Below are 27296 nucleotides of genomic sequence, written 5' to 3'. Positions count from 1 at the left end.
TTACTGGGTACCTTACTACATACATACAGTAACTACGGAGTGCCTGGCTAGTAGTCGAGTCAACGTAACCTGTCGGGCGCAGAGAATGGAAAGAAAAAAAACCCCTCACCATCACCCTCACCTGCACCCGCACCCGCACTCACACCCACGGTCCTACTGGTCCCGCAACTGACGTTCAGCATTTTGTATATGTAGTATACACTCTTAATCTAAGTGAAAAGAAGACTGGGAGAAAAGGGGGGGTCAACAAAAAGAAATTGTGGCAGTGTTTTTGAAATCTACCTACTTCCCACAAACACAAACCCAAACACAATGACCCGGCTATCGTGCACGCTAGCTAGCCGCGTTGCGTTGCGTTGCGTTGCGTTGCACTAAAGTTGACTCAGGGAGGAGTTGAGTGAGTGCACGGCTAGCTACATCACTTTGTGATTGATTGATTGAGCGAAGTGAACTACTCCGTCGAGATGGAGTGGTCGGTTATGCAGGTTTGTTCCCCTTGTTGAGTCATCTGTGATCCTGTGACCGTGGCCTGGGGTTTTGTGACTCAGGCACACAGGAAGATGAGGGTTGCTTGCGTATGTTTTGCTGTTGTCGTCATTTCTGTCGCTTGTTTGGAGGTTTGGTTGGTTGGTTGGTCGGTCGGTTGATGGTGCAGATGCTGGGGCTTGAGCTTGAGAGTTGGCCTTGAATGAGGCAGGTGATGCTTGTTGTGGTTTTTTGTCTTAGATATAAATAAATATCTTGCAGGGAAAAGGAAAGTTGAGGGGTTGTGGTGTTGGGACAAGGGAAGAGGTGTATGTAGAAAGGAAAACGTAGGAGAGAAAAATGTGAGACATGGTTGGAATGGTGGTGGTTGAGCTTGTGTTTGAACAACTTTCGTGGTTGATCGCAAAGATGCTGTAGACTAGGTAGACAACGATGCGGAGGTACTATGGGGTTGTCCCGTCTACTATCTTGAGGCGTTCTGTATAACCTCAACATCAATGACAGCAACCACGAGAATAGAAGCTCGTAAAGATGGGGGCAGTAAAAGAAGAGAATAGGAAACCACGTGGAACTGCGTGAAGTGACACGACATGATTAGCGATCATCTGGAATGGGTGATATCTCAATATGGAGAAATGCAGCGCCATGACGGAGTTGACGAGTTGTACTGTACGGTGTACACAGGAGGAGCATCGCATGGCGGACGGGCGGGCGGGCGGGTAAACAGGCACTACATGTGGAGGAGGTACACCGCAGCTGAAACTGTCCTGTCCGCGGAACCTGCGTATCATGTACCGGCGGCGCGGCCCCCAAATAAAACGGTGGGTCGTCGACTCCAGTGGTGGGGTAACTTAACTGTTTCCTCTGCTCGGGAGGGCGAAGTCATACTTCTTGATGATGATGATGATGCAGATTAGTAGGACTCGGGGTTAATCTGAATCAATATTGCACATTCTGCCTCTCTCTTCACTACTCCTTCCTTCCCCTTCTTAGTATCCCGAAAGGTGTGTCTAATGGAGTAGTAGTGCTGACAGGAGCGTCGAACACGCAGTTCCAGAAAAAGACTTCCTGTGCCTTGCGGTCGCGTGCAACGTGGTGGGCAGGGAATATTCTGCTTGGCGCAGCGGCTAAAGGGAGAAATATAAACATAGCAACAGTCCGTCAGACTGGATCAGGCTTAGTGGCGGATCGGTTTTCGATACCATCGAATAAGGAACACAAATAGGATGACGGAGAAGAGAAGAGTTGCAGAAAGGACAAGAAGGAGGGAGGTCAGACATCTTACACAGTAAGAATATAGTCGCGGGCTCGGAACCGCATTGCTTACCAGTTCGGGGATATTGGAGGTCGTACATGCAGTGATCACCGCAGGCAAGAGAAGACTCTGAAACCCACTAGAAGGTGTGTGTGTTTTTGTGAGGGTGTGGATGTGGATGTGAGCGTCAAGAAGATTTTTGGCCCCCTCGGGAAATGGTGAGCCATGAAGGAAAAAAACGTGGAAAGGAGCGTTAAGCCTAATCATATCAAGATCACACCATGTGGCTTTTCTCACCCATCAGCAAGCGGGCTTGTCTCGCACCGAGACACACCGTTTGACCCGTGTTCGGGATGAGCCAAAGGCTGTACTGCACGCTGATCTGGATCGATTGGACCGAAGCAACGAGAGAGGGTCTAAAGATATCATCAGGATAGTAATGAGAGAGAGAGAGACGGCCCCAAATGCATAGTAACCGCGAGTCCCAGCTTACTATATGTTGACGACAACCAGGATATTGTCTATACTCCGGAGTTCCCAGCGAGCTGAGCTGAATAGCGGGGACCGTCTACGCGAATCGGCCAATTGCAGCACAACATTGCGGGCTTTAGTACACAACCGGTTCTGTCTCTAAGGCACTACTAAAGTAACTACCTGGCAGGCTGTCTGTTGATTGATTCTTTTCTATGAAAGCTGGACGTCAGATATGGAAAGAAGAGATTACCAGACTAAGTTAGCAGTGCGACCGCATCCAGGTCGGAGAAAATCGAATTCCCCCCAAATGACGATGGTCCACTTTTTTTTTAAATCCACCAAACCTAAAGTTCTACTCAGCCCTGCCGCCCATGACTCCTTTGGAATGCTTGGAAGCCAAAATTCGGGGCACACCTGTCATGCTTCCCGAGTCTCGTCTCTCTTGCCTGTGCTTACACTTTCCCCCTCCGTATTCGACAACCGCTCAATCATACACACTACTGCAGCCAGTCATCGCGAGCTGAACCACACAAGAAAAATCCTGCGACCACAGACAGGCGCGAGACCGCCAGTTTCCCCCCAGCCATAGGGTTAATTGCATACAGATACCGAGAGAAAGGGCGGTGGGATTTTGGTTGTTGTTTGCTTACTACCTGGTAAGTTAGCATCCCGGGTTGACGGTCATCGAGGTTGTGGCTGCATGATCTGCATTCCCATCCATGCTCCTTTCCCTCCTCCCCTTGCCCTTGACCTCCCCCCCTCCCATTCCCCTCCCATCTCCTCAGCCTCAGGCCCCCTCATCTAATCTATACCTTTTTCGCTTCCCCGACCTTGAAGGTCAGCCAGTCATAGCGGAATATATCCGTACCAAGACTTTTGCGGCTCGGCGAGAAAAAAACAAATAAAGATAAAAATAAAAATGAAATCCAAGTAAAAAGAAAAAAGCTACACCATGCTATTCTAAGATGCACGAGAAAATGATATTGCCCAAATGAAAAAGAAAAGGATACAGCAAACGGTTTGTGTACAACCCCCCATCATCTAAAAAGGTTCTGGAATACGGGGTTCGTCCCATCATCCATCCCTTCCATCCATCCATCCATCCATCATCGATCTGCATAGCCCAGATGGAAAGTTTCGGTTTCCCAACTTGGTTTATACACCACAAGAAAAAACATGATCCCCAACACGTGCGGAATCATCACACAGTGCAGTGCAGTGCAGTGCAGTGCAGTCCGCCCCAAGTTCTGTGTTGTGTTCCCATAGATGTTCAGGGTTCCCCCTTTGAATGTCTTCCAGGGCTGTGTGAACGACAAAAAAAGCTGCGACTATGATTATTTTCTGCTTGGATCATTACACATTACACCAAAGTTCGGGAACCGGGTGCTTAGTATTCTAAGCCAGTCTGGTTGAACTACCCTGACAAATGTTAGATACGATCCGTTAGTTAAGCAAGCGGTTTGGGGGGGGGGGGAAGCTTACAAATTCGCGAAACTGAAGCTTACAGTTCTTCCATTGGTATATCATGTCTGCTTGTCGTCATGGCCCGTGATCTGACCTGGCCGGACCCGGGCCCGGCAAGTCTAAACTAGTCTCTCTGACAAATTTCGCCAGAAGGAATGAGTTATAGACGATAGTGTTAATGGCTCATGAGTAATGAACCGACCCTGCGGACTACGGAGTAAGTTTAGACAGAAGTCGATAGCAGGCGATGGGAATGGAGGGTGAACTAGGGTTTCGGGTCCCCTCCCTCCTACGCCAGGCAACAAGGCGTCTGTCTCTGACTCTCTGCCTACCAGAGAGGCGGGACCAACGGGTACCTAGTACCCTAAAGCATAACTACGGTACAATATAGTACAATATAGTAGTCAACTCACTAAGTTGACTATTGATTTACTAGAGATCAACTGATGATTAAAACGATAGAGGAGGTGTACATTGCTGTGACCCGAAAATTCTAGTCTGACAAATCTGTAGAAAAAAACAACATCACTCTATAACAAGAATCATAGAACACATAGAACAGAGGAGAGAAGGAGATCGTCAATTTAAACAAACAGAACAAAAATCTAAACCCCCACAAATCCACCACCGTAAACCAAGGCGTTCTTCGCGGCTGCACGACCGAGTAAAGGCCCGCTTGCTCGATTCGGCAGCCGCCCCAATCTAAGCCGTATATTTAGTACAGTTGCTCAGAAACGAAAATTCAGCCCAGAAAAATGACAAAAGAAGAAGCCAGAAAATTAAGCAAAAAAAAAGACAAAGCTGACACTAGAAAATGTATCGTGGTATATGCACCCGCTCATGCAAGATCCATTAGAAATGGAAAAAGGAAAAGGAAAAAAAAATATCGCAAAATGCAAACGGCCCGTGACTCCTGGTCATGTCTGTTTCATGTTTCATGCAACTCATGATGAGAAACGCTCAAAACGACGTCAGAAAATTAGAAAGTGATAATTCGGCCTCGAGACCATATAGCATAGCCTCTCTTGAGTTCTGCGCGCAAACGAGATGATTAGCCCTCTGACCACCGAGCTTGTTCCTGGTCGGCCTTACCTTCAACATCAAAACGTAGTCGTAGATCATTTCACCGGCGTGCAATTGGAGCAGGCGACGTGCTGGCACATCACACAACGGGGCTGGTTCTGATACAGTTTTGGCCCATCGCCACACTGGCAGCAGAAGTACAGGTTCCCCCGCGTCTGCGCCCGATCCTCTGGAAGTCGCTGGCCGGCAAGGTCCTGCAGACCGGGTCGCCGCACGTCACCGAAGACTGATAGTGGCTGGGAGATCGGGTTTTGGCAGTCCATCATCGACGGCACGTGTCTGGGGACGTCTAGCGAGTGTGCGCAGACTGAGTGTGCTGGAGTAGAAGGGTACGGCGACATCTCGTGGCAGCTGTGCAGCGACATATCGGCGTCGCGGTTGTCGACAGGGCAGCTGGGGCAGCGTGGCTCGCCGCACTGCAGGCACTCTGTGTGAAGATCGATCTGGTGAAGGCCGTGAAGGCAGGTGCAGCAGGTCCAAAAGCCAGGCATGATTGAATGAGGAGTTGATAGGTGACTAAGGTGTTGATAGTAGGTATGATGGTGGTAGGTAGTTGTGGTTGAAGTCAAGCTTGTATAGAAGCAGAGAGGCGAAGACAGCGGATGAGTTGCAAGTGTCAATGATTCAGTAGGATGTATTGTGTGTAGGAAATAGAGATGAAGTCCATCCTGAGGACTGCGCCGCTGTATTTAAGCAATCTTAGGATGTTACAACAAGTGAGAAAGTGAAAGAGAGACGACGCTAACGATGATTCAGACAAGGCGTCCTGAACTGCCATTGTGGCTGATTCCACAAAACAATAAAAAAATAATAAAAAAAAAACAAAAGGCGCCCTTCAGAACTAGGCTTGTCTTCATCTCAGTCATAAGCAGGTGCTATACCTGATCAGAGCCCGGGGCCATTTCAGAGTCGATCATCGTCAAGGTGGCTTGGCAACTCTCGATTGCTTTTTGGGGAATGGGGGAAGGAAGGGGTTGGGTGGGTGTAGTGCAGTGCAGTGCAGTATCAAGTGGATTGGAGGGAAAAGCCGGGACCGTTTGGCGGTTCGAACTATCAGCTGTCGAGTGCTGTCAGTTTGAATCATTCTGGAATAGCTTGCATGGGAACATCGTAAGATATGCGCGCCAGTTGAGTCAAATCGACTTTCGCAAGGGTCCACCGGGTATCATCGCAGTAGCGGAATCCGGGCGAGCGAGGCTTGGAAAATGGAGGCTCGTTTTCGGTTGCCCGTCCACTCCGCCCGTCCTCCAGGCTTTCTCTCTCCGTACTAACTTACTGGTAGTAACTACTGGTACCTAGTAACCATCCGTTCCTACTAACTTGCTAACTGCTTTCTCGTTTTCCCCCTGAGGAAACCCACTCAATACTCAAGGCTCAATTTACTTACACTCCCCTTTCATTATCTTCAATTTTATTTTTATTTCTATTTTCTTTCCAATTTAATTATATCATTTATCCATTTGATTTCAAATTTGCTTATTCTTCTCTTTTCCTCTAACGACCTCCTGGTTACTCATCCATTCTTGGCTAGCAATTCATTTTGATAATCGCGCGCTGTGCTGTGCTGCCTGGCTGAGGCCTGGGAATGAGCTCCACTTGGTGGTCACCAGTGCCCGTGGATTCAGGCAACCTTGCCCAGAGATCGAGTTCTAGATGCGATGCGAAGCTCTGACTCTTACCGTCTATCTCCTTGGGTTTTAGGAGGATTCTCCTGCTTGCTCGTGACGATTTTGTCGGTCAACGAGCGGCGGGCTGTCTACGAATAAGCAGGCACCCGTACTAGTTCTGCCTAAGCCATCAACGCCCGTCGTGTGGCACATGCCCTTTTGCAAATGACGTTTGGGAACCATCGCGATGACTGATCGCTCACTCGCGCTCATTGCTAACTTTGATTTTCTCCACGCTGCATTATTGCTAATGTTTCGATCGGTTTCCCATCGGACTTTTGTCCTTTGGCCCTGCCCTTGACTCTCAGTCATTACTACTACTAGTATTGTTCGGAGTCCCCGACTTTGATCATGACGCTTGGCCTCTATAGCCCCTCGTGTCTGGTGTGCCTTGAAACCGACCAGCCCCAATTCTCTTCTTCACTGCTCAAAAGCCCAGTTGTAATGATCGCTTCTCATTCGACCTCTGCCCACTGGATGTTCCCATTGCCCCGGCTGGTTCTGGAAGCCTTACTCCAGACTTCAGCTCTACTTGTCACTATTACTCATAGTCAGATCACCGGTATGCCGTGGAATCGATTCCGTGTGACCCCTGGCAAACCGTTTTCCTTTGCGCGTCATAGCTGGCAACTTCCACAGGGCTTGCCAAAGCAGGTTCTCAGCGTCCCCAGATATTCCATTACGACTACCTTCACTCACTCCCCCACTTCCAGCTCTCGAAGGATGTGATTATGGCTGTCAGGTACACAGGCTGCCACATGGATGAAACGTCCCCACAGTCTAAGACAATCCACGAGGAGAGGGATTTAGTTTGGCAGGCAAAAAAATTGAAGCCTTTGACCAGTGCGCGGATAGCGTGTGGCCGAGAGGACGGATCTTAGTACCGATCTAGGACAATCACTAGTTGAGCCGCACTAGACACGTGTGTCTCACGCTCGACAAACAAATGAGCGATTCCGGGGTTGCCGGCTTGAGCCTCGAGGTCATAACTCACATCCCGGTATTATGATATCGTCATGCATTGAGCTGGGTATTGGGGCCAAAGTTCATTGTTAGTCACTGAGGAGGACATTCTATAGTATGAGACCGGTATAGCGCAGCAGATTTTCTTGAGAGAAAAATGAATGTAAGTAAGAGGTAGCTACGTAGTCGGTTGGAAAGGTGATTTGGAATGGGGCATCTATCGAAGTACTCCGTACTCGAGCGATAAGCCTTGTCATGTGACATGACATCATGAGCTGTGTTTGCCTGGTTTGCAAACCACGTGCTGGGTCGGAATCCGATCCCCAATCCCCAATCCATGATCATCTCCCCTCCTCCCCGTGCCATCCATCCTCGTTCATCAGGCACCGCCAGGGCAATTGCCTTCTATCTCTTCTATTCGGGTCTCCACTGTACATACCCATTGCTTGTCTAGACGCAAGAATATGGATACATTTGCAGGCTAGAGCGACCCCTGCCGACCCTGACAATTCTCCGATGCGGAGGTGCCTGCAACCCGTCTCGCGGTTAACTTCCAATGGCGCGGCCTGACAGGCGAATCAATCTAGCGGTCGCCAGGGCCATCCCTCCATTCTTACTATGTGTCTTTATATATGCATCCTATGCGGTCACCAAGCCCTTATGCAGTGAGTTACTTCAGACGAGAATCCGTTGGCTGATCTGGTTGACTAAGCGTTCCTATAGTCGACTATCTGATTCATCCCCTTTCCAAGTATGATCGCGACAGTCGCGCTGGCGCGGGAATCGCCATCCTCGTGATCTACTACGTCCTTCTCCTGCTCGTTCTGACAACATACTTCCGACTCTTGCATACCGTAACCTGGAATGCCGGGCTCCTGCCGCGAAAAGCTCCCCCGCCAGCAGAGACTGAGCCTGCACCACCCCAGTCATCAGGTCGCCATCATCGAAAGAAGAAGAGACATCGACGGCATAGAAGTGTGGAAAAGGCCAACGCGATAGACAGAGATGTGGAGAGCGGGGCCGACTCGACCGCGGACGGGGACATGATTCCCTGGGATACACATGGGATGGAGACCTTTTACACCAAAGACGTTTTTGTTTGCCAGCCGGATGGCCGACCTTTGTACTGCTCCACATGTTGTCATTTCAAGCCTGATCGGACTCACCATTGTCGGGAGGTTGACCGATGTGTTCGCAAGATGGACCACTTCTGCCCTTGGTGAGGAAATCTTCCAGATATGCCTTGTCTATGTGGCAGTGCTAACTCAGCCTACAGGGTCGGAGGAGTGGTCTCTGAGACATCCTTCAAATTCTTCATTCAATTCGTGTTCTACACTGCGCTCTATTGCATCTTTTGCTTAGTTGTTTGTGCAGTGTTTACTGCTGAGATCAAACGCCAGGTATGGTTGCGATGCAGCTGTAATTGGATTCTCCACTAACCTTTTTTTTCTGAACAGACTGGAGGGGCGAATCCTCATCTGGCTGTTGGAATTGGATTGTGAGTCTTTGTCTTCCGTCCCTCTTCACACCTCTTAACTGTACTAACATTACCATTTAGGAGCGGTTTCTTTGGACTTTTTACTTTTGGAATGACCCTCAGCTCTATGCAACTCGCCATGTTGAACTTGACGACGATCGAAAATATCAATCGTCGGTCAGCCGTGTGGACCTTAGCCATTCGCGTGCCGAACCATCTGCTCGGTCGGCTCAATCCCGACTCTCGCTGGGCCCCGACCTTCCGCACCATCACGTACCCCTTACCCCCGATGCCCCTCACCCCCGAGGCCCAGAAGAACTATCAGCCGCCCGGGGAACAACACATCTTCGCAATTCTCCAAACCCTACCCGGAGAGAACCCATTCGACCTCGGGAGTCCCTTCAAGAACCTCCAGCAGGTGCTTGGCTTCAACATCATCGACTGGTTTGTGCCGCTCAAGCAGAGTCCGTGTGCCGAGGACTCCGACAGCTTTTTCGAATTTGGACCCGTGGTGTCACGGCTGAAGCGAGAGGCCGGGCTTGAGAAGCCAGCTTTGGATGAGAGTCGTCCTTAACGGACCTGAGCTCGAAGTACGCAAGCGCGAGAGACTGGCTTGGTCCTATAATACTTATGCCATTGCTTTGGTTTACGTTAATCTGAAGTTCAGCCTGCGGCTTGGACTTTTTTTCTTATGCCTTCATTTCTATTTTCCTCTTCTCTTTTCTTTCAGGTTAGACCTTGTCATGTTCAACTTGGTGGTCAGGCGCACCGGTCTTTTTGTTCTGTGTATAGAGCGCTCAAGGTCCCACTTCTACTCAGGCTAATCGAATTAATACTAGTATGGCATGAGGAGTATATTTGTGGTCGTGTTGTATGATGAAGCATTCCCAATTTCCGTCGTAGAATTAGGTCCACGCTTGCCGAGATATATATCATCGACATTCTCGTTGAGATATCCGCCTCCAGTTCATCCATTCCAGAGCCCCCCCCAAAGACATCCAATCGTTCCCATCTCCCATGACGACGCAGACGGAAAGTGTACAGTTTCCTCTGCTTGAGCTGGGGCTTGTCAATCCACGCCGATGAAACTGCAGAGAAGCGGTGCAGTAGCTAAAAGCACAGGATGCCTAGATCAAGAAACAAAGATCAGCCGAAAGAGAGAGGAGACCGGACCAAGGAGCCCAAATCTTTATTCTGGATGACAGAATCACCAATCAAGTTGTGATACTAGACCTCCCGACGAGAATCAAGGTAGGGAAAAAGTTCAGAAGAACAGATGCATGCATGGCATGGAATTGTTACAGAGTGCGAGTGCTAGTATCCCCCCCCCCCCCCCTTCCGGAATTTTTCGCCGATTTTAGGGACACCGCCAGAGATATTGTCAATCTAGGTCCGACCAACTTTATGATGTACTGCGTGGTGAGACTCGAATACTGCCAGGCTGTACCCGATCCTGACCTTTTTGGGGTCTGAAGGCTGGGCAATGCGGATGGCGTGTGTGTGCGGGCGGCTGGGTAGGCTCTGTACTGCGCGGCGTGCTTAATGGTGCCTGGTCGAGGAGGGGGGGGGTTTCTTTGAGTACCTTTTAGAAACGGAGGGGTCTTTATAGAAGTGAGGAGAAGGTGGTAGTTGTTGTTGACTATGTTTTGGTTTCAGTAAGCAGATAGGTAGGAAGGAAGGAGGGTTTCTGGGATGAGGAAGGTGGCCGGCGCTCAGCTGACTGGGCTGGGCTCGGGTTGAGGATCATATTCGCATGTACATACTAAATAAATGGGCTGGCTGCCTTGGAGCATTACTTGCATGGCATGTGATGTGGTGCAGCTATCTTAGATCTAGGAAGTTTGCATGGTTTTTTTTTTGTTTTTTTGTTTTTTTCTCGGCAGCATCTGATTGTATTTCGACGGCTACGACTGTTGGGTTCTACGTGTGAAGGCGGTAGTGCGAGATGCTCGATCGTTTGATGGAGGCGATCGACACAGTTATCGTGTGGTAGCCTGTCTAAGGGTGGTTCAACAAGGACGTTTAAAATTCGATCGCTGAGATTCATGGAAGATATGTATACAGTGAGACTTAAGGGATAAGACCAAACCGAATAATTGCTGAAGACAGAGATATCCCCAGAAAGTTGCCATGAGACATGAACGCCACCTGTGCAGCAGAAGTAGAGCTTGCAGACTGTGTACGCGTTGTACCTGCCACGGAGATGTGTTCAAAGGATGTGGGAGGATCAGTCATGTGCGGATGGATGATTGCATTGTCGAGCCATGGAGCAGAGCCGTGGATGGACCCCGTACCACGCACGATTATGCCTGTTGACAGGAATGACAAGCTGCGTGGTCGCAAACCGTGCATCGGCCGGAGCTCAATGCAGGGTTGTTCTCCGAGCCGCAGGCACAGCAGATCCACCAGTCGGCCATCGATGGTCTAGCAGCGTTGGGAGAGGTATGGATGCGGATAGTGGAGCTCATGGCTGTGACCTGTGGTAGATCCTGAAGCCGGCAGGCCGTTATCAAGGGATTGTGGTGACCACTAACTAGTCACTTTGGGGAGCCCCTTTCGGGTAGGTAGGTTGTTAGTAACGATGATTTGGAAGGGTATTTGAGCTAGGTTGATTCCAATTGACCAGGATGATGTTGCACCCTTCTTTGATGCTCGGTGTCAAAGATGGAAGGTGTGCTGAATCCCTATCATGAAGCTTTAATATTTCATTCATTGTGTCAAAAAATGCGAGATTCTCCTGCACAACTGCATCATAGGTCGTCGTTGAGATGCCCATGTTCCAAATGTCATGTACCCGGGGGAATTTGCGCTGCGACACGACAGAGCCCTGGCCACCATTGCAGCTGAAGATAGTGAGTTTACCAACCACTCAGAGGATCGTGATGCTGGTCTAGCTTGAGCTTCAACACCCGGGCGATTAAGCCACGACTGGAGGCCAAGAATGGGCATTTGCAAGCAAGCCTCTTTCAAGGCCGAAGGTGACACCTGAAAGCAGACGCCTGATATGATCTATTTACCTGTGAGTCAAAAGAAGATCATCACGGCAGTAGATGTATGGTTATGCCACTGAGCGTGAGGTAGGTTTAAGCCTGCAGAAATCAGGCCGGTAGGGCGGGCAACGGATCAGCCTTGTAGTGACGGATGAGTCTCCTCTGTTCTGGCTGTGATTGGCCTCGGAACGGTCAGCTGTACATAAATCTCAAGCATGGTGCCTGGCAGCTCAGCTTTCTTAGCAGGATCACTCGAGGAAGACATGCGCATGCTGTATCCCAGAGAAAATATCTTCAGAGACATGCAGGAAATAAGGGATGTACGGGGAGGAGGAGAGGAATTGATTAAAATTCCGTGATGATAGATTATCATAATTTAAGATTCCCGTGCCACGAAGATCTCACCGGGATGGCTTGCTAGGAGTTGTTTCAGTACAGTCTTCCCTCCCGTGTCACATTCGTTTCGAGATGCTTTCTAGCGATGTGGCGGGGACAAGGACTTGTAAGGATAGACTCCAGTCATCTCGGTTAGTGGCGTTGAAAACGGACGCTGAGGCACGCAACGTAAATCGCGCACCCGGGCCGGCTAGTGAAGCAATTCATGAAGCGTCGGAGGTGGATGATAGTAGTAGCAAGGGCCATCTATTGACCAGAGCGGAAGGTCGCCGTTGTTTCAGAGGGCGAAATATGCCCAAGGCATGTGAATGCTCGCCTGGTCACTTGCTTGACAGCAGAAACTGGCCAGGGCCTTTCGAGGGCCGACTTTTCGGGCCTGCCACGAGGCCGACACAGCGCAGCGTCTGCGACCGGGGCCACTGCAGGGCACAGCGTTCCCGGTTCTTGGGTCTTCGAAGACCAATGTCAGTGTTCGAGAAGACCCGCGGGGCGGATCCGGGTGTTGAGGTCCGCAGTTGACACAGATAGACTGCAAGCAAGATCCATTGAGCAACTGTGATCGAGCACCGCCCCCTGGATCGACGGTACCCAGTGTTAGTGGTGGAAGTTCGGCCTAGTTTACGGAGTAGAGGTGGGCGGGGGGGGCTTGCGAGGCTGTGAGCGCTGGACTGGACTGCTTCAGACTGGTCGCCTTCCTGTTCTTCTAGAAAGCCCGCCCTACCCCACTGGTATGAGTCTGGGCCATTCACAGCCCTTTAATGTTACTCGGGCTGATGATGGTCGGCTCCGGAATGGGGCCATGAGCAACATGCCGACGGCCTCAGACTTGTTCGGCGTGATGTCATCCGCTCTCCTTGCTTGGCAAGTTGTAACGTGGTGGGTAACGGCACCGGGTAATCAGCCCGGGCACGAGGACTGGAAATGGGAGTAGGGTTGGGTTGAATTCGAATTTTGAGAGTCGATTGGGAAATGGAATCTGCCATACCATAGTGTGTTAGTGTCCCATCTACCCCCTAGTTTGTGGAAAATTGGCAGAGAAAACGAAGGGAGGGGGGGTGGAATTGAGGATAGTGGGGGACTTGATACAGTAGTCTTGTGTGTATGGGGACTCGAAGGTCCTATTGTTCTCGGTTAAGGAAGAAAGATTCCGTGAGTGTAAGAGAAACTCGAAAAGAGGAGCACACACACGCGATGGTCTCCACTAGGACGAGACAATCAGAGAAAGAGAGAGAGAGAGAGAGAGAGTCCAAGACAGTTGAATGGACCATAGTTAACCACTTGAATGTAACTTATGGCCCGTGGATGAAGATGAAGTAAGCGTAAACTTGGTTTCAAACCAATCACGGACCGTGGCGGGAGAGCCGAGGGCCAACCGTGGTTGGTTGCACGTTTTCCTGCCTGCCATTTTCCACCTTTTTTTTTCTCCCACGGGCACCTCCTAGCACTACACCCGGCTGTGGCTGCCTTAGGCTTGTCAGGCCGGGAGTTCACCATTGAGTTCTTCTTTCGGCTTACTCGAGCAAGCCACTCACTCATCCATTGCTTGCTTCCTTCCCCATCATCCATCATCTTTCCATTGTTCCCTCATCTCGTATGTTCAATCACTTACCTTACTTACCAGATAGATAGTATCACCCTGAAAGAACTTAGATTTTCTTTCACTTTCTTCATCTTCATCTTCACCCTCCTCTCGCCAGCATCTTTCTGATCAGACAATCGCAAACTCGCGTGGTCTGCACTCTCTGCACTTGTTCACACTTGTTCACAAGTGGGGATTCCGTTCATATCCGCTCTTGTATGGGGTGTGTCTTGGAGTGGATTGGTATCAATCTTCCTCTGATTTGTGTGCACCGGAGACTTCTCCAGTGTCTTGCGTCACACCTTCTTCCATTCTCAAACGGGTGACGATCATAGCTCCAGGGTCTCCGGGTTACTGTGCTTTGCTGTAAGCAGTGCTCTTCTGCTTCAAATCTTCATTTCATTCTGATCAAATTTCTTGTCACTGAGACTGACCCCTCAGTCATTCTCAACCCCTCCCCCTTGATCCACTGTCAAATTTCCCAGTTTTATCAGTCTGTGCTTTCCAGCCTTCCATATATTAGGTATTGCCTGCCCTCCCGGTCCTCGGTCTGGTGGCCTGTGGCTTCAGGCATCAAGCTCAATTGACTTGAGTTTTTTCCTTCTCTGTCTCTGGTTCTATCGAGCTTGCCGGGTGCTGGTGTCTTATCTGGAGATCTTTTCGCCCCTCGGGCTTTTGTCGTCATCTTCTATAGCTTTCTGGCCTGGTGCCCAAAATAACCTTTTTTTTTTCTTTCTTTTCCCAATCCACCAACCTTTCTTTTTCTTGTCCGTGTCTTTATTTTTCCCGGCAGTGATTTCTACCTCTCTGATTGCTCCCATTTTATCCTCTAGGACGTCACAGAGTTTTTGTGACCACCGACATTGTCATCCATCTGCTTTGTTTTCCCGGTCGGATCTCGCTTGTTGCTGTCTGCAAGGGTACAGAATATGGGTCCCGCTGTGCGTTACCGGCCCATGTCTCCCAACGGCTCGCGTATGATGGATCCCATGCGCGCCTCCACCGGCACTGTGCAGCTCAGTTCTTCCTACGATCCATACGATCTCACCAATCGCTCAACACACTCAGGCTATCACCCTGATGTCAACTACATCCCATCCTACGATTCACGACATGTGCGAGAGCCGCGATTGGAGGCACAACCGATTTCCTCAACAACGTACCGTGACCCCGGCCACTCGACCAAATTAAGGACCGAATACGCTATCCGCCCGAGGCAGAGGAGCAACACCGCATCCGCCGTCGAAATTCAGTATGCTCCCGGTCGATATGAGGCTTCTGGTTCTCCTCTATCCAGGGCTTCTCCCGTGATAGTTCCGGGTCATCACCGGTCTCCAAGCCCGCAGCGAGCCCCGGACCGCTACGTGGTGCCCGCAACTTCGCACAGACACCACCGACGTCATCAGCCTTCCAGCACCGATTATGCAAGTGATACTGGCCGTCTAGACCTGACGGACAAGATGGCTATGGCACGGATCCCCCACAATGCCTACCCGGCCTATGACCACAGTCCTCGCTTGCGTTATCCGCCGACCGGGGGTCTTCGAAAAGGAGAAGACATTGATGATTATGATGCCTATTCCTACACCAATCCTCGTGAACAATTTGAGAAGGACTCTGCTGCCAGAATGCGCCGTGACCAGCGTGCTTATCACAGGGATAGACCCCTCAGCTTGACTGGCCCGGATGACCCTCAATTGCAATCAAGAAAGGAATCCCGGGCACTGGGTCCACCTCCATCACAGAGAGGATTTGATCGCATTGACCAAGGAGGCCGTGTACGCCGCTCAACCTATGGTTCGGCTGATAGCGATGTGGAGAGCTCGAACGCTCGACGGCGGTCACTGCAAAGAGTCCCAGTTTCCGTGCACCAGGACCTTGATGAGGGTTACTCTTCTTACCGGTCGGAGCACGAAGATCATCGTCATCGTCGCCGCCGGCATAGACGACATGATGACGATCGGTACTCTCGTGACGATCGTTCATCACGGAAGTCCTCATCCAGAACTTCAATCATTTCCGGGACGAGCACTGGGCTGGGAACCGCTGTTCTAGGATACCCCGATGACTTCGACTATGGGCTCTCCCCTCGGACCGAACACCATCGTTCCCGTGAAGCGGGTCATGAGGATGAAAACAGGCGACATCATAGTCGATCCCGGAGGCGACGGTCCCGACGTCGTGATGAAAGCGACTCCGATTCCTATACATCCGACGAGGACTTGAAGAAATACCGACGCGAACCGTCGGCACATAGAAGGCGAGATGGCTCCGACGCGTCAGCGAGCAGCAGCGACCGGGTATCCCAGTACCTGACTGTGAATCGCGCTCCTCGTCCTCGATCTCAGTCGAGACGTCGTACAGAGGACACGCCGGCCAAGGATGGTACCAGGCAGGAAAGACTCAGCTCCCCTGATGAGCTGAAGAAGCATGAATCGGCGGCAGCGAAGGATCAGGATCCCCCTGCCCCCAAGGGTATCCTGAAGCCGCCACGTGCCAAATTTCCCGAAGAGCCGAACCCTGTGCGAGAAGGCGTGGCACCTCTGAAAGATGCTCACAAGAAGGGCATTCCTCCAGGGGCAAGGTGGACAAAGATTGATCGGCGACTGGTCAACCCTGCTGCCTTGGAACTCGGTCGCGAACGTTATGAGGAACGTTCTGAATACGTGATTGTTTTGCGTGTGTTGAGCAAGGAAGAGATACAGGCATATGCCGTCAAAACGCAGGAAATCCGAGGTATGTGTCAAGGTCCTTGCTCCGATGCTGCGTGTGCATACTGACAACTAGCTAGATGCTCGTTATCACGAGTATATTCAAGAAAAGCGTCGACGTCGCGAGGAAGACCGTCGCCGCGGACGCAAGGTTGACTCTTCGAGCGATGATGAAGATGATGGCTCAGATGAATCACCGTTGGCCATTGAAGCATCGTCTGAATCCAAGGCCATCCCGAAGGCCCCGGCGGATCCCGCCCCAGCAGCGGCGTGAACTGGGTACCAGTCGGAAGATTTCCTCATTCGAGATTCGCTTTCTCCTCTCGTTGTCTCTGTATAGTGATATCTCCGATGGCCATGTGATCTCATCTCAGTACCAATCAGGAGCGACACGATCGTCGCGAACGACAACAGAATGCGTAACGACAAGGCTCTGGATAGCAAGGGCGGTTCATGATTCGACTATTACAGCAGGTGCATTAGCTGTCTGTACGAGTGCGCTGGGGCGATCAAGCAATTGAGACTATCTCAATGCCTACTGGATTTACCGCATGCAGTGTACAGTCCTACTGTGCTATCATTTGAGGAGAGCCCAGGAGTGGAAAAGCTTCTGCCAGATATCCTCGCGGTCGAAGGAGGACAGATGCCATCTGGTCTTCTGACTATGTGCAAGCTATGGTGACACTGTGCCACCCGACTATTTCGCTGACTGGCTATGCTGCTACGCGTGCTCAGGGAGACCAACACCCAAGTCGTGGGTATCCGATACCTTGTGCTACAGGCGACCGAATCCGGTCAACCGAAGAGCACCTGGTGAGCAGAGTGACTTGTACATGTGGCCATGATTGTTGGTGTTGTGCAGCATGGTTGGATTTGAGTTCTGGTGAAAGACAGAGGATTGGCCTTGGTTTCTTCTGCAGGCGATCAAGACGATCCTTTCCCTGGATGGCATCCCTACAGTATATACGTTTACTTTTCGACGACGCCATGCATGTCTCATGTTTGTGTCTATAGTATATTCCCGGTGCAGTTTAGAACCTCTGCCTAGCGTTTGCGCAGAAATAAACATGATTTGTCAGACCCCAATTTTCTGATGTGAGCAAGGTAGCAGACCTATCTGGCATCTCCTTACCGAACTATTGGATGAACCTGTCGCTTGAGTTGATGTCTGACCCCGTACGAGGGGTGAAGCAACAGGGACTCGACGGGAAGGCAGGGACCAGGGGGTTTCACCTCAGCCACCCTGTCTTTTCTTCCTCCACCTATTTTGTTGGTATCTAGAGGATGCCCAAAAGTGGTCGCCACAGTCATTACCGGACACGGGAGGATTGTTCGACAAGTAGAAGATGCCTTGGATAGGTGATAAGCCGTGTCTTCGATTGCATCCAATGAATCAACTGCGGAACGAACGGAAATGGGGAATCATTGAAGTGACCACCCACCATGATGCTGGTAGTGTAGTTTAATCTTATCTGTCTATCAGCTATTGTTCATCGGAGGTAGATTAATTGGATTGAGAGTATTGCCGAATGAAGTATAATCTCAGTGCACCATCAAGCCAGTTGTCTAATTTCCAGATAGAAGCACTTCCCTCCCCTTCTCTCACGCAACAGTCTCGGCTCGATGTCGTAAGAGAACGAGTCGGGAGGCATTAAGTTGCAGGAGATAGAGAGAGAGGATACAAACATGCCCGTCCAAAGAAGCAAAAAGAAGGCCGCAGATCCTCGACGAGAGCAGAACACCACTCAAGCCCAGACCTTCCTTTTGAAACATGTCACTCCATACTCCCAGTAAGGGGGAGGGGGATATCCATCGGACTGTGGATTGCTTTTGCCGTCGTTGCCCTCTCTCTCTCTCTCTCTCTCTCTCTCCTCTTTCTGCGTGATGAATGCCGATCATCACATCATGCCAAACACCGGTATACCGTTGGGCATTTCCAAAATGAGGGGGCCGGGGAATGTTTGCGACGTTCGTTGTCAGCTAGATCGTGCGTTTTTTTTGACGGCCGTGTTTGCTTTCTTGGTAGCCGGCTGATGATGATCTTCGAGGCGTGTGTGTTGAGATTGGGATCAAACAAACGCTAACCGTTGTTTGGAGATCCACTGGCTGGCTGGGGGATTAGCCTGATTTAGTTAGGGTCGAGTTGAGCTGAGTGGTTGTTTGATTGCTGGCTTGGGAGGTGTTGCTGCTTTTTTGAGACGGGTGTCGGGGCATGAGGTTGAAGATGTAGCAGGTGGGGTGGTGGTGTTTGGGTCTCTGTCTTGAGGGGTGATTGCCCTGGCGCTTTGGGGACGCTGTCTTGGGAAGGGGAAGGGGAAGGGGGTAGCGATGCGGTTGATAGCATCCCTACCGTGGGAGGATTCATCTTCTCTAGAGAGGACTACAGTATCGAGGCGACGGGTGTACAGGATATTGGAAAGTGGTAGGATAGGATCAGTACGTACTCTTTCTGTATACTACCGTGAGTGCTCAGCACAATAACATTATACCTAGGTACTCAATCCAAGCAACCCACCCTTGAGCATAGAACGGACAATCCAATCCTTCCCCACCTCTACATCATCCCCAGAAGTACACTCACTATATGTTGAGGTAACTACAGTATAGTATCAAACCTCTCCCCTGAGCAGAGCAGGAGCAGGGAAACCTTGGAAAAAAAAATAACCCATTGCCACACACACTAACTTACCATTGCCATCGCAAGCATCCCCTTCCTTCCCTCCCTAATCCCCTCCACCGTTCGTCCCCCTGAAACCTGACAAACAATCCCATTATGCTATGCTGATTGACCATGCTCATCGCATCTCTCATCCTTACCTGACCTTAACACCTCCCTGCTTCCCGCCTCAGCCACTGTGCACACCCTAGAACCATCCTCATGCCGGTCAGAAAACACGGATATTATACAACACATCCACACGAATACAATCCATACACAAACCAGCAGCAATATTACTACCGCGAAGGTAGAGTCTAACGCCTAACTAATCGAGAATCTAGGCCAAAGTCCAGTCCCCACTAGATACGCCTGTTTGCCTGTCTTGTCTGCTTACCTGCCTGCCTGCCTGCTTGCTTACTACTTGCATCCCCACCATCCTTGCCCACATGCATATTCCTACACACACCTTCATCCACCCCAACACCCGCGACGCAACACGATAAAACAAAATCGCAATCAGACAGCAAAAATCTCCACTCAACTAGACAGCGGGATTTGCAAAGACCAAAGACCAAAGATCAAAGAGGGGAATAACCTGACCTGACCTGACAGAGAATTGGGGGTTTGTCCTGTCTAGGAAAGAGATCTTCTTCCCCCTCCGTTCCGTTCGAATGTTATTGCCTACAGGACTGGAAGGGGGGGCTTTATTTTATACTTTCTTTGTTTGTGGACTTCATCTTTGGATGATGCTGAGCAGGTCGGGGTTTGAGATCGTTGTTCCCCCCCCCTTTTTTTTTTGTGAGGGACGGAGTTGGGAGTTGAGTGATGGGACGGTGGTCCGGTGTTTTTATTGTTGTTGTCTTTGAGATGGGGGTGCTACTATGTAGAATTTGTCTGTCTATAGTTAGGTTTAGTTGTTGATGTTAGAGGGGGAAGGGGCTTAGATGCTCCTCCGAGTAAGAGAGAACTATCCAGTTGGTAGGTTAGCGAAAAGTGACTATTAGCTAGTCTCTGGCAACGTAGTCTTCGGTCCGTAGTGCTAGATTGCAGCAATCATACAGTAGCTCTAGTAGCCACTAACTAACTAAAAGCTGAACCACACCTTCCTCATAATAATGCACAATTAGCACGATCCCTAAGGGAAAAGGAAAATCCACCCCCCTCAACTACACGGACTACTCCGTACCTTTTACACTTTACACTTTACACTTCACCTACTCCCACATCAAAAGTCCCGTATACGTATGCGTATAACCGCAAACCGGGAACGGAAACGCCTAGACCCAAAAAGTATAAACAGCAACTGATCCTCTTTTCCTCATCTCATCCCCAATCCCTCATCCCTTCCCTTCCCTTCCCTTCCCTTCCCTTCCCTTCCCTTCCCTTCCCTTCCCTTACGGCGGGAGCACCCACAGTACTAAACCAGGATATCCCATCGTAGTCGACAATCACCCGTTCTTAGCCGCCGTCAGTGCGTAGGGGATTTTCCCGGGTCCAGACGGTCAGTCAAACTCATGGACCCATGGACCCATGGTAAACCCGGCAGCCACACACAGAAAGGAAATTAGGACCGACATGCCCTATGCACCTAACCATGTATGTTCCATGTGGAATGGACCGCTGTCAGACCAGGGAGGGGATGGGAGAAAGTTTGGGCAAGGTGTGAGGGGTGAAAGGGGGTGGAAGGAGGAGGAGGAGGAGGAGGAGGAGGAGGAGGGCCATTTCATGGCGGTTTACCTTACCGTCTTTCCTTGTTTGTTTGTGCCTTTCTGTAAAGTCACTAACGGTAAAAACGGGATCTAACTGTCGAGGTACAGTGCTGATGGGGGAGGAGAAAGGCCTGGGCCCGTGACATCCTTCTTGTCTGGTTCGCACGGTGATCGGGTTAATTGAGTGGAGTGAACGGAGTGGGTTTTGCTAGGCTAGCAATTCTTCCGATTGTGGTGGACAGACAAGTAGGAAACTGGTTCACCACCCACAATGGAGAACGAGACTCCATTTCCGCGGCGGATGGTGGGGCCGCACAGCCGGTCACTGCGACTAAGTTACTTTCCCACTTAGGGCTCGGACGGGTACGTTTTGAACAGACAGAGGGGGATTGGCAGACACGGTGTTTACATATCATCTTCAATCATGATTGAAAAGTGGAAGCTCGGGACTCATCGGATTTCCCTGGCGATAAGTTAGAGCTCTGTGAAAGATCAGTCGCACCGAGGTAAGAAGGATGCATGGGAGTACTGTACGTACAGTCACAATTCCTGCCATAGTCCTAACTCCCAAATAGGTAGGTCGATAGCGACAGTGCAAGCAAAGAAGCCACCACTTACGTAGCCCCTCTAATTTAATCCGGAGATTAGATCGCAAACAACAATCGTCTCCAATGAGAATCCCACAGCGGGATTAACATCGAATCATATTGCTCGCTTGGAAGCCAGCAAAACTGGCAACTGACCTAAGGATGATGATGGTCAATAAGCAGCAGCAGCAGCAGCATCACAACGGCAATAGTCGGTTGGCTAGTCGAGAGCAAGCAAATAAAGCAGCAGAGTTATTCTTCGGATTCGAGCCGGGTTTTCACAGTATATCCGGGCGAAACTATAGCCACAACCCGGCCCCTCCAATCCTGTTGGCACATCCACCACACCCACACTAAACCTTCGACGGTTGACCGGGCACGGCGTCCGCATGAGTCCGACTCCGACGAGGGCCAGTCCCTCTCGTAGCTCCGGGAGCCCTGAGATTCAATCACTTAATCAAGCCCCGTACGCAGTCTCCGCTATGCTGAGGTTATCATAGGGCCCTCCTTCATCAACAACCAGGCTGATTCTCCTGCCGACTAAAATAACGCTCCGTGCCCGGACTGAGGCGGCTACAGTGCGGAGAAAATTCCCACCCTCCCCTTGGAGCAGAGAGTGGCGTTAAAGGCAAAGCATTCTACTACTGGATGTGTATGTGCCAAAATCTCCCCTCCGAGCCAGCTAGGGCCAGTTTGCGGTTCCGTCGGAGAGGGGAGCTTATGTAAAATGACGCCTTCGGTAGCGATCGGCCTTGGATGGTCTAGAATAGCCCGGTTGGGAGTCTGCTTGCTTGTTGATGTATGGTGGTTTAAGTGCTCTAGCTCCTGTTGCCCGTTGCTATTCCACGGAAACGTTGGATGTTGTTCTCTTTCAAGTTCGAGTTTAACCTGCCGCTGACTCATGGGGTCCGTACAACGTGCGACGCAACAAAGAAGATGCGCGTAAGCTTAGTCATGAGGGCAAGAAACCAATCTGTTGATGAGCAGTGCGCTTCCCAGGGTGGAGAAATACCTCTTTTGCGTTGCGATTGCCTGCTGGTAGAGCAAGCAGATCGAGTCAAGAGAGCCAGCCGGCTCCAGAACAAGTTGATGGGTCTATACCATGTTTGTATAGAGCACGTTCGCTTTCTCGGCCCTTCCCATGGAAGATGGGGCCGCAGATATGGAGAACAGACGGAGCCGATCCGGCCGAAGTCGAGACCTCCAGAAAGTGCTAGGCGGACCATGTCTGAGTGAGTAAAGTGAAACAAAACAACCAAAGCCAGCGGAGCTCCAGCGGGAGAAGCCTTCGGTGGCTAGATCGCGATCCACGCGCAAATCATGTCGGAAAGTATCGGTCCTTGTCGATGCTAGAGGGTTGCTGCTAGCCTGCTAGCCTGCTGTTAGATTGGAGCCGGAAAAATAACTCATTCCAATCCCACCCACGCTTTTCCTCTTTTTTTTTTCTCTCTTTACCGTACCCTCCTCCCCCGCGGGATGGTTGCATTCGGGGAGATTAGACACCCGCCATGGGGAACAGGAACCATATCCACCATCCCCTCCCTCCCCCGAAAGTAAAAAGCCTCCGTTCTTTCCATGGTTCGCTTCCTCCCCGTGATTTGAAATCAAAGGACATGAGGAGAATAGAGTAAGAGGACAGAATTTAGAAAGAATGAAAGAGATAAAGAAAGAAAAACGCGATCGGCACCAGAGTGCCGAACGCCAAGGTACCAGTTGAGTACCAAACATTTGCTCTTGTCCGGATTTAGCAACCCGAGGGGTGGGTGAGCTGCGACAGGACTAAGGCAAGTCAGTCGACCACATCCCTAGGGCTGGCCGCTGTCTCCTGCCAAGAAGGACCGAGCCGATCAAGATTGCATTCACCCCAGTCGAGATACTCTCCATGGAGAGGTGATGTGGATGTGGATGTGGATGTGGATGTGGATGTGGATGTGGATGTGGATGAAGACAAGGTAGTTGAAGTGGGATGCACTGAACTGACAATCGCGGGAAAGCCGACGCCGGTCCGTCCGTAAGGGAAGGAAGGAAGGGAGGGAGGGAGGGAGGGAGGGAAGAAAGGAAGAGGAAGGTGCATGGTGGTATCGTACTGTACTTCGTATGTATGTGAGTATTGTGTATGGTAATATACACAGCGCATACACTACATGCTAACTATATGGCCAGCTGCCACCTTTGCTCGATGGATGTTTACATGCGCAGAATCGAGCGGATATCAGTACGGAGTACACTACTCTCATTTTCCACAATAGAATAGGTTAAGAACAAGGACAAGTAGGCAAAGTATGAATGTACACAGGTAGCTTCAGTCAGCCTGGCATGCGTCCGTAGACTATGATGGGTATGTATCATACACGAAATGGGTAGACCAGGCAAACTAATAATTATTCCATAGCGACTGGCTGCGAGTTGACACCAAACATCTGGTGGTCTCCAGAGCTATCCTGCATCCAGCTAGTCTTCAGAGGGAGTGACGATGTGATGATGATGGCTAGTCTGCCACCCTAACTTAGGAAACGGCCTCGACGGAGGCTATCACAGACTAATATTAGCCCAGTGGGGTCGGCCTGCGGGGCGAACTTGCCAGTGGTCGGCCCTGATTGAAGTCACGGCTTTTACCGTAGGTGCTAGGCTATGTCCTTTTCATGAGTGGCATGAGACTCCAGAATGATTGTCGCAGAATCCCCTCCTCAGAAAAACATATTCAAAGATGATGCCGGTGATGACGTTGATTGACAAGTCAATTCACGGGGTTGGAAGGCAAAAAACAGGGAAAATGGGGAAGCAGAGGAACACGGCCTGCACATTGAACTCTGTCTAAGGGACAAAGAAGCAATTTAATTGATGAGACCATTTTCCCCGGCAATTGAAGCGAGCCGGATGATCCTCCTTGAGGTTCAAGATGTGGGCAGACGTGAGCCCTCAGTGTCCCTAGTCTTTTCGAGATAAGTGAACGGTGAGACAGGGGTCCGGGGGCTTAGTATGGGTGTTTAATGCGATGGCCAACGTGATGTGCATATTACCCCCCAGCCGCCGATCACTACCCGGAAGCAAGATTCCAGGTTTGATCAGAGACACGCCCGGGGGTTTGACAAATTTGAAAGGCAGAACATGATAGACAAAGGAGAAGGGTGAAAGAAAGCCAAGGGAAGCTAAAGAGGTCTCCACCTTGGAATTGCAAAAGCAACAGCTACTGCGACCGTTTTCTTTGGGGGCAGTGTTGTCTTTTCTCTAACCTGTTTTTGTTTGACACACTAAGACTAGGAGTATCGGATGAAGGAGGACTGGTTAAGAGGCCATGATACGAGTCATGAAGAGTGAAAGAACTCACTTTGATTGAACCTGCTATGAGAGCTTCAAACTCCATCCATCGATGATTGCAACCAGTGGATGACTTCAAGCACTGAAGCGGGGACGCCGGGGAGTCGCATCACCTGCCCTCTAAAGTTTGGTCCTCGATTAGGGTTGTGCCTGATCTGGACCTCGTGGGAAATGGCCGGGCGAAGCGAAACTGGCTAGGGGAAGGAGATAGGTACCATCAATAGCCATTTGGCGTAGATATCTAATCAATTGGCTGGTGTCTAGAAAGCTGGGTTCCTGGGCAATCTCAATTTTAGTAAACGGTCCCGCTGCATCAGCATCGTCAACGTTCCTACCTAGTGTCGCTTGCTGGATCCGAAGTCTTAGGTTCGGATCCGCCCAGTCGATCTGATTCTGGATAGAATCAGAGGGGACTCACCAGGCCACATTCTGAGCGATGTTCGGCTGATCCGCCCAGGGGCTTTAATTTTATTTCTAGTATTTTCTTTTCTTTTCTTTTTCTTCGCTATTCTATTTCTTCATGGGGTTGGTTTGGGATTTGGACACCTCGCCGGAAGCGGAAGCAAAGCCCCCCGTCGTTCGGTTTAGAAGAGTGGCTCCTGAATTTTGCTCTAGCGAGCTTGATGTCGTTGATGCTCCGCTTTGCCCCTGTCATTCTCGGCGCTATGGCTCGGGTTGGGGCTGGGATTGGGGTTGGTTTCAGCTGTTGAAACTCTCGTAGCCACCCACAGTTCCATTGCCTGCTCGATCTCGTAATCTCTAACAAGTCGTTGGTGGTCTGAGATCGGCAAGTTCGCAACGACAGATATTTATTCATCGCATGCGACAGATAACCATGCCAACGAACTCCAAGCGTGTTGATCAGACAAAGTGGGTGCACCCTCATTCGCAGGCCGACCGCGTCTTTGAACATTGGCAAAAGCTAAGTGTCATCATCGCATGGGCATCCGTCTCCTTGTTGATAATGATGTTGACGGTGACAGGCAACTTTCCCCACTTGATCAAGAAAACTTCGACCGAATGGGCACCTCACCAGGTCCCATAGAGACCATGCTAACGACTAGTGATCACCAGCAGCTAGACGGTACCCTAGTCTGCGCGTTGAACCGGGCCACTAACCACTCCTAATTTCCACCAACTCAATCGACACGCCTGATCGTTTGGGAGCACGGCCTCTCCACAATTTCCCGTACTGTCAGACGCATGTTGCTTATATGCTTTCGCCTGATCAAATCATCAGTAAGGCAAATATGGTCATGCCAGGGAATAGTGGGCCAGGTAAGGCTCGGGACGAGAAGGTCATCTATAAGGTCGGATGATAATCAAAGGATGAGAGAGGCATTAAAGATAGGTAAGAAGCAGTGCTCCTGTCAGGGTCGTATCGTTCTGCCGTATTCTGTCATGTATTGTGCGCGGTACCGTATTATGTATTGACTTCGGTTCCGTGCCCCGACGGAAGACTGTCTGTGCAGCCAGTTGCTAACTTCATGATCAACTTACTCTACTGCACTTGTCGCATTGACTCGGGCTTCTAGCCTTTGCGACGTAGATTACAAGGTCACTCGGATGGGAACGACAGAGAATAGAGGACTATTTGGAACCAATCATGCTTAGTCTCATGCATCCGCCTAAAAGAAATACAGTACTATGTAATACCACAAAGTAGGTAGGGGAAAGAAGAGTAGGAGGGGCAACTTTGCAGAAAGAGATAGATAGTACGTACAGTACTCCCTCCAAGCTATTGAGGAATCAAGAAACCGGCCGGTGAGCGGCAAGCGACCGGAGGGAGGCACGGAACAATGAACACCATCTCAAACACCCTGCATCGATCAGAGAGTTGCATGCCAATGGCAAGCTCCCCAAGTCTGAGACCGTTGCTTGCGTTCAGCCTAGTTCAGCCTAAGAACCCCACCCGCCCGTGAGCAGGCCATACACATGGCCTCCCTGAGTATATGGTACAGTACTGTACCTATTTACTCACAGAGACTCGACCTCTCGAGTGCGGGAGCCAGTCATGCCGGTAGCAGAATCCCTCGATTACGACGACTTGACTAGCCTCCTTGGGAAAATCTCCAGTTCCATCTTTCCCTTCGTCAGGAATCGCCCTCCGAAGGAGAACGTGAGGTTTTGTTGACACCTGCGCGGAACTGGTCTGCACCAAACCCTTTTGAGTGGAGTTCGCAACATCGATGCTGGGATATCGGACAAAAGGAGGCCCCATATGCGCAGCATAGTACGGAGTACAAACGATGCTTACCTGCTGAACGCGTGCCGCATATGTTGTGACTGGTCGGTGGACGAACACAACATAGGTTGAATAGCGGTTGTCTTATCATCCGAGACAGAAGGTTATGACGAGCTCTGGCATACATATGTCCCGACAGGCTCACATGGAATCGATGCACGAGGGATGTTCCTACGGCGCTTGGTTTAGCTCAAAATGGCAACAAAGCGCATCAATAGCTTGGGTGAGGAAAA

The 27296-nt window shown here is 50.5% G+C and overlaps 5 protein-coding genes across 5 annotated transcripts; 3 read left to right on the top strand and 2 right to left on the bottom strand.

The window, feature by feature from the left end:
- Positions 1-4713: 4713 nt before the first annotated feature.
- On the bottom strand, positions 4714-5486 carry BO72DRAFT_186283 (uncharacterized protein). Its single transcript, XM_040939501.1, has one exon. It carries the CDS (start codon positions 5251-5253, stop codon positions 4798-4800), a length of 456 nt encoding a protein of 151 aa, XP_040799076.1. The 5' UTR covers positions 5254-5486; the 3' UTR covers positions 4714-4797.
- Positions 5487-6846: 1360 nt separating this feature from the next.
- Positions 6847-7573, top strand: BO72DRAFT_450160 (uncharacterized protein). The gene has a single exon (XM_040945189.1). The coding sequence runs from the start codon at positions 6907-6909 to the stop codon at positions 7156-7158; it is 252 nt and encodes an 83-aa protein (XP_040799075.1). The 5' UTR covers positions 6847-6906; the 3' UTR covers positions 7159-7573.
- Positions 7574-7756: 183 nt separating this feature from the next.
- Positions 7757-9734, top strand: BO72DRAFT_450159 (DHHC family palmitoyltransferase). The gene is made up of 5 exons (XM_040945188.1): positions 7757-8057; positions 8116-8611; positions 8669-8792; positions 8850-8890; positions 8951-9734. Exons 1-5 carry the CDS (start codon positions 7949-7951, stop codon positions 9441-9443), a joined length of 1263 nt encoding a protein of 420 aa, XP_040799074.1. The 5' UTR covers positions 7757-7948; the 3' UTR covers positions 9444-9734.
- Positions 9735-14641: 4907 nt separating this feature from the next.
- BO72DRAFT_186165 (uncharacterized protein) lies at positions 14642-17020 on the top strand. Its single transcript, XM_040939500.1, has 2 exons — positions 14642-16570; positions 16626-17020. Exons 1-2 carry the CDS (start codon positions 14764-14766, stop codon positions 16817-16819), a joined length of 2001 nt encoding a protein of 666 aa, XP_040799073.1. The 5' UTR covers positions 14642-14763; the 3' UTR covers positions 16820-17020.
- A 1657-nt stretch (positions 17021-18677) lies between these two features.
- On the bottom strand, positions 18678-19656 carry BO72DRAFT_460786 (uncharacterized protein; the record flags this gene model as incomplete). Its single annotated transcript, XM_040946485.1, has 5 exons — positions 18678-19001; positions 19127-19141; positions 19235-19293; positions 19363-19500; positions 19599-19656. The coding sequence occupies 5 exons, from the start codon at positions 19654-19656 to the stop codon at positions 18678-18680; spliced, it is 594 nt and encodes a 197-aa protein (XP_040799072.1).
- Positions 19657-27296: the final 7640 nt, after the last annotated feature.

Source organism: Aspergillus fijiensis (assembly GCF_003184825.1).
Source record: "Aspergillus fijiensis CBS 313.89 unplaced genomic scaffold BO72scaffold_42, whole genome shotgun sequence".
NCBI classification, from domain to species: Eukaryota; Fungi; Ascomycota; class Eurotiomycetes; order Eurotiales; family Aspergillaceae; genus Aspergillus; species Aspergillus fijiensis.
This window is presented reverse-complemented; position numbering and strand designations above follow the sequence as displayed.

Bases quoted from the DNA above. Each gene is read 5' to 3' on its own strand.
- BO72DRAFT_186283 (XM_040939501.1), bottom strand. From the start codon at position 5,253: ATGCCTGGCTTTTGGACCTGCTGCACCTGCCTTCACGGCCTTCACCAG.
- BO72DRAFT_450160 (XM_040945189.1), top strand. From the start codon at position 6,907: ATGTTCCCATTGCCCCGGCTGGTTCTGGAAGCCTTACTCCAGACTTCA.
- BO72DRAFT_450159 (XM_040945188.1), top strand. From the start codon at position 7,949: ATGGCGCGGCCTGACAGGCGAATCAATCTAGCGGTCGCCAGGGCCATC. The intron at 8,793-8,849 runs GTATGGTTGCGA...TTTTCTGAACAG, and splicing joins CTGCTGAGATCAAACGCCAG to ACTGGAGGGGCGAATCCTCA. The intron at 8,891-8,950 runs GTGAGTCTTTGT...ATTACCATTTAG, and splicing joins CTGGCTGTTGGAATTGGATT to GAGCGGTTTCTTTGGACTTT.
- BO72DRAFT_186165 (XM_040939500.1), top strand. From the start codon at position 14,764: ATGGGTCCCGCTGTGCGTTACCGGCCCATGTCTCCCAACGGCTCGCGT. The intron at 16,571-16,625 runs GTATGTGTCAAG...ACAACTAGCTAG, and splicing joins CAAAACGCAGGAAATCCGAG to ATGCTCGTTATCACGAGTAT.